At 38.3% G+C, this 12,509-nt stretch overlaps 1 protein-coding gene across 1 annotated transcript; it reads left to right on the top strand.

Annotated features, from left to right (window-relative positions):
- Nucleotides 1–1,346: 1,346 nt before the first annotated feature.
- ZFAND5 (zinc finger AN1-type containing 5) lies at nt 1,347–12,270 on the top strand. Its single transcript, XM_032213161.1, has 6 exons — nt 1,347–1,786; nt 5,182–5,338; nt 5,557–5,668; nt 6,013–6,113; nt 9,963–10,088; nt 10,647–12,270. Exons 2-6 carry the CDS (start codon nt 5,188–5,190, stop codon nt 10,793–10,795), a joined length of 639 nt encoding a protein of 212 aa, XP_032069052.1. The 5' UTR covers nt 1,347–1,786; nt 5,182–5,187; the 3' UTR covers nt 10,796–12,270.
- Nucleotides 12,271–12,509: the final 239 nt, after the last annotated feature.

The following is a 12,509-nucleotide window of genomic DNA, read 5'->3' as shown; positions in this document are numbered from 1 at the left end:
CAGATACCAATCAAACATAAAGAAAAAAAGGATGAAATAATGCTCATTTTAAAAAACTCAGTGAAAATAAAAACAATATACCAAGAAGGTGGCATACTGGTTGTGATTTGATCTCTTCGGGGGATCCCGGGGATCCCCTATACAAGTATTTTAATATTGCAGACTTGCAGTATTATAAGTCATACTGATATTATAGAACACTTTAATTAAGCGGGTCCCTTGAATAAACATAACTTTGAGTTTCAAATAACACTGATTTTTTATTTTTGAAATTTACCGTAGCTGCTGCATTTCCCACCCTAGGCTTATACTCGAGTCAATAACTTTTCCAGCTTTTTGGGGTAAAATTAGGTGCCTCGGCTTATATTCGGGTCGGCTTATACTCGAGTATATACGGTAACCTGTAAACATGAGAGAATAATGTTGTGTTAACAGAACTGTAAACATATGGCAAGATTTAAATATATTAATCTAAAATACAATTTAAACTAATTGCTGATCAATTGTTCATAAACTAAATATCAATAAGTGACCATAACTATATTGGATAGAAAAAAAATCTATGGCTTAGCCATATCTTTATTAGGACCATTTTTTAAAAAATGAGATTAAAAATGTGCAGGGTTTTAAACAATTCAAATTTCTTGTTCACTAGTCCAGAAATCATCTAAAAGAGGGGGGACGAAGAAGATCCAAAAATGGGGCCGGATAGGCTTACAAATTGAAGGCTTTCCTCATTTTCCTTTGTGGTTCTATTTCTCAATAAGCGCTAGGGGAATATGCAACATGTCCGGTTCTGATAGCACAAGCCAACCTTTTGTCTTTTGATTTCAGAGCGCATTGGAAACGACAAGGAACTGCCCGCGCTAACGTCGTAACCCCAGGTTAAAAGCGAGCAACACTCCCGAAGGATCAGCTTTTAATCCGTCCCCTCTCGGAGTGTTTTTTTCAGATCCGAACCCAACCGGCCTTCGCCCCCACCCCCATTCCCAATCCCTCCGCCTCCTCGCGCTCAGCCGCGCTTCAGCGAGCGAGGGGGGGCGTGGAAAGGAGAATGACGGTGACGTTGACACTGACTGTGAACTATGAGGAGGCGCTTGCGCCGTCGCTCGTGTACACGTCTCCAGCGCCCCTTTGGCTAACTGCTTTTTTTTTCCTTCCCCAATGTGCACAGGAGGGAGGGGAGAGGAAGGCGAGGGGGAGGGGAAGAGCGAGGGAAGGGTTGGAATGGTGACGTATCAGGCCGCCCTTCCTCCTTTCTGCTCCTCCCTCTCGCCCACCGTGAGCGACTCCCATCAGGGCACAGCCAGCGCGCCCGCGCCAGTCAGCCCATTAGGAGCCCGGCGGCCGCCTACCTTTTTCTTCACCCGGAGCTACCGGAGCTGCCCGCGCGCGCGCGCTTTCTTCCTCCACGCTCGAGGGACGGTTTGTGCGCGCGGGAAGTCGGTGCGTTTTCATCCAGGCCCGGAGGCTCGCAGCAGCGGCGGCTTTACCGCCGCCATTATCACCAGCGCGCGACGACGAGGAACCATCTTCGGCCCCCCTCCCCTCCCTTCCTCGCCGTGTCTAGCTCCGCGCAGCGGCACCAGCAACTCCGCCTCCGCCTCCGCCTCCTCTTCTTGGAACAAAGGAAAGAAGCGGCGGCAGCAGCGGCGGCGGCGGTTGCTGCTGCTGCAGCTCCGGGGACCCTCTTCCCGCTAAAGCCCCAAACAGCGGCGGCGTCTCCTCCCCGTCTCTCTTTCGGCTCTTCCCTTGCAAGTCGAAGTATCTGGGACGCCGAGCGACGGTGAGTGGCCTTTCGTTCCAGGTGCGGGGCGGGCGGGGGAGGTGGATGGTGGGAGATGAGGAGGGGGCGTCGTTCTCCGTCTCGCCTCCACAGAGGAGCGAGAAGAGGCGGGGAGGGGGGCGCTTGGATTAGAGGGGAGGTCTCGCCTTCCGTGTTGCGAGCCGCGAAAACTGAGGAGGGGAAGAAAGAGGGGGGGTGCTTTTTCGCTTTGTTTGGCCAAGGAGGACGGCGGGGCAAGGGAGGAGGACAAAAGGGCCGCTTGTTTGCGTGGCTTGTGGAGCTGTGGAGGGAGCGAGTGAAACTGAGGAAAAATATGGATGCTCTTTCTTTCTGTCTGCTCGGTGTCGGCTGGCGAGGAGGCGGGAGGGCAAAGTCACTGAAAGGGAGAAGTAGTAGTAGTGGCGGAAGGGGAAACAAAGAAACTGGAAGGGAGACAATGGGCTTCCTCGGCGCGGAGTGGGAGCGAAGCCTTCCTCCCCTTCCCGCCTTTCTTCTTCGCCTCCCCCCCCCATCAACTCCCGTCCCTTTTGCCTCAGGGCCGAAACCGCCTTTGGGAACCGGGGGTGGGGAGGTCGTTGGTGTGCGTTGCCCCGGAGCGCGGAGGACGACCGCTTGGTTTTTCCCGGGCTGGCTCGGCCTTGCCATGACTCAGTGGTTTTCTTTCACGAGGCCCCTCAGGCCTCGGTATGTGCTTGTCAGCTGGGTGGATGTGGCTGGGGGGGGGGGGGGAAGAGACGATGAGCCGGAGCGAGGCCCCTGCCTCTTCCCAGCTCCTCTGCCCATCCCCTCCCGGTAGCTCAACCAGGAGAGTCCGCCCTGACCGTCATCGTCGCCTGCCATCTTCTCCCATTTTTTTTATTTTTTTATTTTGGTCGGCGCGTTTGGCGTCCCGGAGTCCTTGGCGCCCGAGAGCGGCTCCGCTTTCCTTTTATCCGCTGCCTGTCTCCCTCCCCCTCCCCGCCGCCCCTCGAAGCGCTGAATTACTGGCAGCGGCTTCTCCTTTGTTTCCTCCGACTTGGCCGGTATCCATTGTGCCACTACGAGAAAAAAAAATCCCTGGCTCCTTGTTTTCTGGTATTCTGGGTCCCCCCTCCCCCCCAAAAAAGCTTCAGGATTTGCCTGGAGGCGCCCTTCTATCCAGGGCCTCCGAGTTCAATCCCCAAAGCGCCTTGTTGCTTTGTAAAGTTAAATGCGTGTAGACGAGCTGAGCAGTTGCGTGCCATAAGTGATGCAATTTCTGTGGGTGTAATACTGAATTAGTAATCACGGTTTTTCCTTTCATTACCGAAGAAGTTTCATTTTTTTCGTGTTAAGTAATCGGAGGGCTGTTGAGTTCATTCTGTGACTTCTTCCTTGTGATAGGAATAACTTTTTAAACTATTTTTTATTTTATTAAATTTTTAAACATGGAATATACAACTCTTGGTTGCATGGTACTATCCCATTCTGCGCCCTGGAGTTTAGAACAAGTATTGATGGAGTTCTTGTTGATAATTGAAAGTAAGATTGAACAAAGAGCATGTTTATTTTACAATGTTGGACAGCAGGAACCAAACTTTTATTTTAAAAAATAAATCAACCATCGGATTTTTGTAGCCCATGTATTGTAGGAGTGGCAGAAGAATTGCTTATACCACTGTAACTAAATTAGTTTGGCAAATTCTCTAATTGTTGGCCTTGCCCATTTTTTTCTTTAATGCTATTATGAATTGCCCTATAATGGAGGTTTTTTAAAAAAACATTTTAACTGAATACATATTTTGCTGTTTTAATTTTGTGAGCTGTACTGGAACTAGGCAGCTTTTGAGATAAAAATAGAAGCTGATTTCAGAGGCCCCTGTTGACAGGGTTTTATCTGAGCTTCTAGCTCAGCTTGTCACATTGCAGCCTTGTGACAAGCGGAAGCTAATGCGCTCCCCCATGTGACCTTAGCTTCTGAGGAAAAACTAAAGCTAGAGGACACACAAGAGGTGGTATTAGAAACCAGCATTCTAGTTAGACTAAAAGTGTAAAGCATATTCAATAGCATGAGATTACAAATTCCATGCCAAGTGCCAGTTGGAAGCTATCTGAAAATCAAAACTGTCTTTATTTCATTTAGCATCAGTTTTCAATTTTTATTTCATTTACCCATTCCCCATTTTTTGAATATTTGTCCTGTTGCTTTTTGGACAATTTGAACTGAAATAGCATTATATGGAAAAGAGGCTATGTTTTTTACAAAGATGCAGTACTAAATATATTGGATTGAATAGGCTAGTATTAAGTTGATATCTACTATGCTTGATTTAAATTGTGTCAATTTTAGATGTGGTTTACAAAGCAGATTATGTTTTGTAAGTTTCATGCATTGTTTAAAACTACAACCTGAATGTTTTAATGGTGGTGGGAGATCTATCTGTAAAGAAATAAAACTACTTTGGACGGCTAATAGATGTTTTCTTCCACTTTTTTCAAACATGCATTTTAAAATATGTAGATTTTGATATACTGAGATGTCTTCGCCTTTTTAGTTATTTGGGGAAAGGATAAATATAACTCCTGCCAAGTTTTGTTTTGAACTTCTAATAAAAGTGAAAATAGGTATAAGAAAGCAAACTTCATACCTATATACACATATAATAATAGTCTTATCTTCCAGGTTTTATAATATCATAGTGCAAATTCCCTATCCATAAATGATACATAAATATTAATAAACAATATTAGTCTTGCAAAACATTTCAGTTTCTTTATGGGATTGTGGTAGTGTTTTTGTTAATGCAATGATGCTAAAAACAGGGTTGTGCATCATTATATTATTTGCATAAACTCCACTCTTCCTTCCCATAAACCTATATAAAAGCAATTTGAAGTCCATTTAGTAGTTCAGGAATTTTGGACTTCAGTAAACAACATAATTGTCAGCGGAATATGCAGTTACAGGCACATTTGTGTGATTATGCCATTAGGGTAAGCCATATGCACCTGCACATTCCATTTACTTTTGGTTTTTTAGGATGCAAGCAGCATTCCCATTTATAGAAAAAGAATCTCTTAGGTGAGGGCTGAACTGAGAATGGCTTTAGGCTGAAAGGACTCAAATGACAAGCAGCTTATTTTCTTTTAGCTTAACTCACAGCTTTTAACAATTGAGAGTACCTACTAATTTCTCCATCCACCTGCCTTTGGAAAGAAAAGATTGTTTCTTCTTCATAGTTTACAGACTTCAAATATATACATTTTCAGTCCTGTCCCATCCCTGTTTATGATAATCTGCCCTTTCATGATGATATATATATTCTACATTTATGCAAAAGGCTAGTTGTGCCATTTTAGCATTTGTAATAACAATTCTATTTGAATTATGAATGTATAGCAACTCCTAATTAGGTATCCTTTTGCTCTGTTTACAGCACAAGATGGCTCAGGAAACCAACCAGACCCCAGGACCCATGCTGTGTAGCACAGGATGTGGATTTTATGGGAATCCTAGAACTAATGGAATGTGTTCCGTCTGCTATAAAGAACATCTTCAGAGACAGCAAAATAGTGGCCGAATCAGTCCAATGGGTATGTTTTGGAGAAACAAAAATGAAATACTAAATGTCAATAGAGTACATTTCAGAAATAGCTGGAATTAATATTATACCATGCTTTTCCAAACTTTGAAATGTTTTTCCTTAAACTGGATTCATTCACTATAATTAGAAAGACCTGGAAGCATTTAATAACCATTTTGTTTGCTTAAACATTCTAATGTATTTGTTCCTTTTTTTTTTACTACCCAGGAACATCAGGTGGTTCCAATAACCCTACCTCAGATTCTACATCTATACAGAGAGCAGATACTAGTTTAAACAACTGTGAAGGTGCTGCTGGCAGTACATCAGAGAAATCAAGGTAAAACAAAAATGTTAAATTGAGCTTGAAATTACTTAAAATGTTTTTGTTTTATAATTGCATTAGAATCTGCTATACTTAATTAATAGAGGTAATACTTAGTCTATTTTTGCAGTTAATCTGAGAATTATAATGATGAAACGTTTATAATAATATCTTGGATGACTATAAGAATAGATTTTTAAGGTCAGTTGTTAATAATTTGTTATCAAAATTTATTATCAGTGGGTTCAGTAATTCAGTTACCAAAAAGAGCTGAAGTTGTTAAAAATCTTAGCTTTATAAAAATTCTAGTCTTCGTAATAGCACTAACAAATTGCTTTCATTTTACTGAATGCAAGCAGAAATGTGCCTGCTGCCGCCTTGCCTGTAACACAGCAAATGACAGAAATGAGCATTTCAAGAGAGGAGAAAATAATTCCGAAAACAGAGACAACAGAGCCAGGTATGCCTCTTTAAAAGTGACTTGAGTGCAGTTAGTACAGTGGGACCTGGCACGTTTAAACATCTAAAATCAAGGAAGAAAACTATAATATTTGATATTTGAACACTTCTTACACAGTTAGCCCAGCTATGAGGCAGCAATCTAGCCAACTGTGGTGGATCTCAGAAAGCTAAGCAAGGTAGGACTTGGTTGAGAGGCATCAGAAAATCCCAGGGTTGTCGCCTAAAGTATGAAGTCCAAAGGGGTGGGTATGGGGGAGAGGGGTTATTGGACGAAGAAAGTGGCAAACCACTTCCAAATAGTTACCAAGAAGAATATATTGTCACAGGGTCAACTCAGTTCAAAGAAAACTTTATTTTTACCTTATATATTTAAGGGGGGAAACACACAGGAAACTACCAAAATGTTATTAAATCTTTGAATTTTCTTCCTATTAGGAAGGAGTAGCTTAATTTGCTAATCAGATCAACAGCTAATAAATTCAGTAGTCAAAATAAACCAAAAACCCCATGCAAAATGTTTAGTGTGTTTTAGAATTGAATACATCTGCTATGGTTACATTACAAATTTTGACAAGTTCCAAAAGTTCATTTGTAATATCAGCAAATTTACATTCATTCAATCATACATATGTATTCATTCATTTTCATATCCATACTCTGCTCTTTAATCAGTTTTTTAAGTGGGACATTAAATGTTTTTATCAAAGCTTATTTTAATCATTCTTTTGTATCATCATGGTAAATAGTATTTTTAGAGTAAACGTTCTGCAGTAAATGTTTTATTTAATGTATGGTGCAAACCCCCATTTTTAAATATATTAAATTGAATATAGCTTAAAGGGAAAGTATTGCAATAACCTCATGGTTTTGCTAGAAATTCAATAATGGGAAGAAATTCCTTGACTACTTAAATAGTGTTTTGAAGGAATCATATAATATGGGAAAGTTTCACATAACATTATTAGATATGGTAGAAGGGGATACAACTATATAAAAAGATAGGTGTATTTCAATATAGACAAAAATCTATACAGATAGTCCTTAGAGCAGTTCATTTAGTGACCGTTCGAAGTTACACCACCACTGAATAAAATTACTTATGACCATTTTTTAACATGACTATTACAGCATCCCCATAATCAAAATTCAGACACCTGACTGAGTCATATTTTCATATTTTCCTTTTCTCAAGTTCTGAAAATTAATACTTTATATGGTTACTTGGCATAAGTGGAAGCATAAAGTGAGAAATACAATTAGGCATTTTACTTGAACATTAATACCAATACATTTCTTAAAAATGAAGAAATCCATGTTTAGATAATAGCAGCTTTTTATAACAATATTTTAAGAATCAATCCATTCATAATTATGGCCTAAACAATCTCTTTTAGATATATATCAAACAGTTTTATGAGCAACCAAGTTATATATAAATTTAATTAACGCACTATATCTGTAAACAAAGGTTAATTAAAATTTGCACACACCCCATGTTCTAATCAACAACACATTTTTCCTCCATAGATTATAGCTTACACCCCAACTGAAGTTGATTGCACATTAGATATTTTCATGAATTATGTATAGATATGATAACTTAACCACATTGTTTATATTCACTAATATTAAATGGATGGTTAATGTGGACATACTTATTTTATTCATTTGAACTTTGTACTCTCCCAACACTTTGAATTATAATTCTCATGATTTATTATCACTATTTGTGTTAGTTGAGTCATATTTTTCTGCAATATTTTGTTCACATATTTAATAATTGAAACATCTAAAGAATTTTCCCAATAGTGTCACCCTTGACGCACTTTATCATAAGGGTCAATTTGAGTTGGATATGAGACAAAGTAGCTTTCAGGTAAAAATCAGCTCACATGTATACCTATTAATAAATAACATTATTCATCCTTTGTGACCTTTCTTAAAAAGGAAATAATTTTTTTAATATCCAATCCTGTCTCAGCTCAAAATTCTAGAATGATTTGACATGACTTTATATAATTATGTGTAAAACATTTCTACATCATTAAAAATGACTACACTGGCAGTATAATGGCTGTTTTAGTTCAACATTTAAATTATATCTATATGTCACCCTGTAGACGTTTAATGAATATTTTAGTTAGCTCAATAAAATAAACTATTATGTAGGCAATACCATAAGTGAAGGAGATAATTGATCTCTGGAAAATGGCAGAGTAGTCTCTAGTTTTTACTTCCAGTTTATCCATACAATTGATTATAGGTCTGCACTCATCCTAGCTCTGTATTGAAATAATAGCAACATCTCTGTAACACACATGCACATTTTCAAATGTCTATTTTTAGGTGTTTATTCTGAGCAAGTGTAAGCTGTTGTAGCTGCTATGGGAAACTGATGAAGGAAAGAAAGCTACTTCAAAGCATTTACGTTCAATAAATATTTTTCCAAAAAGGTGGCATAAGTAGAAATTAAAATGCTGTAATAACTCATAAATATTACTATCTGTTTGAGAACCAGGAAAATGTTAGCTTTCCAAATAACAGAAGATCATAGTCTCCTTTCCCTCCATTATTGGAAATGCTGATTGGGGTTGATAGAAGTTAAAGTTAAACAATATTTGAATGATTCTCCACACCTGTTCTCTCATCTCCCAACATGTATTGCTAGACTGTGCAGAACTCTGAATCCACTGGTTTAGCCATTACCACCAAAAATCTTGATTCTGATTCTTGGTGCCTTTGATAAAGCTCAGTGTTGGAAAAGTTCTTCGATTTCCAAAGTAGTTGTACTCATTTATTACAAGATTGTTTCAAATTGTCCAAAGTATTAAAACAACTCATTATATAAATATTCCTCAAGATAGCTTGAAAAAAGAAAAATGGGAAAGAGGACAAAAATAACTTAAGATTGGTTGTACACCCAGTATCTTCACGAATGTTTTTCACCAAATAATTCTTATGGAAATAATTGTTTCAGTATTAACATTGTCCATGAAACAACTCCAGCCAATGTTCCACTGCTTCAAAACAGTTGTGTCTTCATATGACAAAGATAGATGAGGTATTGGTTTCAGGGTGCTGTCCTGCTATTGCCCAAATAAAGAATGCTGAAGACGATGGTTCTTAATATCCGAGTACAAGGAACTCCGAAGCATTCTGTGTTTTTTTCTCTGGATCATGCTGGACTGACTGTTCCAAGTGTGGTCTGGCTATTTTCTACAAGTTATTTCTCTGGGTTGGAAGTAGTTTATGGTGTTTTACACATAATATTCCAGATTGAAAAACAATTCCCAAATCTTCATAGTAACCAATCTTGACAGAAGTTTAAGTGTGGCTTTTTAAATTCTTGTTTGCAGTTTAACAGTAATTGCATTAGAACCACAACAAAAAACTTATTCTGAACACAGAGACAGCACCTAAGAAAGACAGTGATTAGTGTTCAATAATAGCAGTTTCATCCTATGTTTAGGTAGTCACTTTTTCCTTTCATTCCTGCATCACACATCTAATAGCATGGATGAAACTGGTCCTGCTACAGTACTTGATAATACACATTTTGCAAAAAGTAATAGAAAATACAAGTCTTAGCACTCAAAGCAACATAATTTTAACAGTTAAACTTTGCTTAGGGGGCAGAAAAATTTTGTTTCAATCTCAATGATGTTCTGGAATATTGGTCTTTTGTTTCATATCTGAAACACTGGAAAGTTTCATGTTCAAATATCAAACTTAAATAGGAATATTTTGTATATCCTATTTAATAATGGAGCATTTGAAAAGGTGATGGAGATGAAAGTTCAGATTAAAGCAGAAATGTATATTTAACCAATTTCTGTTATTCTTTTAGTGGTTACACAACCAAGTCCTTCAGTTACTCAACCTAGTACATCTCAGAATGAAGAAAAAACACCTGAAATGCCCAAACCAAAGAAGAACAGATGTTTTATGTGCAGAAAGAAGGTTGGACTTACAGGTAGGATACTACAGTTCATTTTGTCCAGCTCCTTTTTTTAAAGAATGTACTGTAGTTTTCGGAGTAAAAGACCTTTTTCCCCCCAAAAAAGAGGCTGAAAATCTGTGTGCGTCTTATATACTGAATACAGCATTTTTGGCCTCCCGAAACCCTGCCCCTTTTGCAAAAATCGCTGTGCATAGCCTTTAGGAGGCTTCCAGAGTGTTCCTGAGGGCTGGGAAAGACAAAAATGAGCAAAAAACTGGCCGTTTTTTGCTCGATTTTGCCCCCCAGAAGCACTCTATAGACTTCCTAAAGGCTATGCATGCCAAAAAAAAATTGACAAAAGGGGGTTGTTTTGGGGAGGTCTGCAGAGTGCAAAAACTTTTTTTTTTAATTTGCCTCTTCAAAATCTTGGTGCATCTTATACTCTGAAAAATACGGTATTTGGGAAACATTTAAACGTCTTTCAGAGAAGACAAATATCCTTAGAGGATAAGAATAGATGTATTGCTTAGAAAGATAATGCCTGTTATAAGACTTCATAATTTACTTCAAGGTTCTTCTGTGTTTTCACAGGATTTGACTGTCGATGTGGAAATCTGTTTTGTGGACTTCACCGTTATTCTGACAAGCACAACTGCCCATATGATTACAAAGCAGAAGCTGCAGCAAAAATCAGGAAAGAGAATCCAGTTGTTGTGGCTGAAAAAATCCAGAGAATATAAACTAACCTATTGGTGCAAAGACTGACTTCCTTTGTTTTTATTTTAAAATATCCTAGGAAAACATTAAAGAGCAGATGCATGGCCATTTTCCTTTGATGTTCTCCAGAGTTTTACTTTAGTTTGTCTTATTGATTGATATTTTAGGATATTGTGGGTGTTACAGGCAGAATTGGATAGATACAGCCCTTTAAAATGTATACGTGCCCTCCCCAAAATGAATGAAAGAGTAAGACCTGCATTGGAAAACAGACATGCGCAAAGGACAGAGTTGTCTAGTTCACATGTGCCAAACAGATGCATAAAATCTGCATGTTTGCAGCAGATTTGCCTTTTGGGATTGTTGATAGAGGTATATCATCTTTGAATAGTGCTAATGTGCCTGTTTGATTAAATGATACACCAAGAAAAATGAGTCTACTTTTACCATAGTTAACCGTAATCTTTAATTTCCACACTTCATTGTTTTAAGGCTGAACTGCAGAGGAGCCAGTTTCTAAATGGAAATGGGTGTGTTCAGGTGCCATAAACTACAATTTAAGATTACCTTCTAGAGGATGTAATCTTTGGAAGTGATAAAAATTGTTCAACTGTTAACTAGTTCTTGAAGGAAACTTTTTTTCAAAATTTTATGAACTAGCCTACAACAGAAGACTTGTCTGCTTCTTACTCTGAAGTAGCTAAATACATTGTGTAGCACAATGCAACAAAAATTGATTTCAGTTCACAAAATAAAGGCTACATTTTTGATAAAAGTTAATCACAGCAGCTCTTTCAAATAAGCACCTGCATCTGATGAACCTAGTTTGCAAATGTATTCAAGCCTTTAATTTTTTCATATGCATCTTAAGTTGAATGTGTTCTGGTTTGAAAAGAAGGTTAGCCTTTAATTTTTTTATAGTTTCCAAATGTAGTGAGATTGCACCCTTTTGCATGGAGAAATCATACCCAATATGGCTGCTGTACACTTTTAAGTGGTACCTGGAACCACTCTGAGGGGCTGCTTTTATCATTTTAATAGTATTTGGGTGTAGGACTGTAGTGTTCTTGGGTGTATTGCATGGGCTGCATTATCTACAGCATTGTACAATAACAACTCTAGAAAAGGCAGTATACTTCACTGATGCTTGTCTGGTAATATCACTTCTGTGTTATAATGGAAGGGTTTTTTGTGATGTATGAAACTTGTGTTTTTTATATAAACAAGTACAGTTTAGAGTAGTATAGTGGTAACGCCTGTTCTCATTTGTAAATAGTTGTGTATACATAGGGCACTACTTCTGATTTCTATTGCAGTGTTCAGTCTTAGTTTTCTTCATTAAAAGCATCAGGTCTTTGCTTTAAATTTTGTCCTCAGTTGAATTATTAGATAAGCAAATGTGTACAGATAGTTCATATTTATGTATTGCACATAATCATGCTACCCAGCATCTATGCTATATTGTATTATGTAAATAATAAAATCATGTACAGAGGGATATAGTTCCTTTTGTGATGGTTCATTGGCATGGAAACTAATTGAGTAATGAATGCTTTGCTGTTGGGGAGGAAGAGGTGTTTGCAATTTATTGCTCAAGTTTCTAATTTGGGGATTTAACTACAATAGTATATATGTTTCTCTGCTTGCTGAATTTTTATTTATTGTTTCCACTTTCAAAGATCTAGTCAGGTGAGCAAAGTCTAAGCAGGAATATATAGATACCTGACAGAACAAAAA

Source organism: Thamnophis elegans, chromosome 3 (genome assembly GCF_009769535.1).
Source record: "Thamnophis elegans isolate rThaEle1 chromosome 3, rThaEle1.pri, whole genome shotgun sequence".
In the NCBI taxonomy this organism is placed as follows: domain Eukaryota; kingdom Metazoa; phylum Chordata; class Lepidosauria; order Squamata; family Colubridae; genus Thamnophis; species Thamnophis elegans.
The sequence above is the reverse complement of the archived record's forward strand: the minus strand, read 5'-3'. Positions and strand labels throughout refer to the sequence as shown.

Excerpts from the sequence above, each read along its gene's own strand:
- ZFAND5 (XM_032213161.1), top strand. The coding sequence starts at position 5,188 with ATGGCTCAGGAAACCAACCAGACCCCAGGACCCATGCTGTGTAGCACA. Across the intron at positions 5,339-5,556 it reads TGGCCGAATCAGTCCAATGG|GAACATCAGGTGGTTCCAAT; the intron begins GTATGTTTTGGA and ends TTTACTACCCAG. Across the intron at positions 5,669-6,012 it reads AGTACATCAGAGAAATCAAG|AAATGTGCCTGCTGCCGCCT; the intron begins GTAAAACAAAAA and ends GAATGCAAGCAG.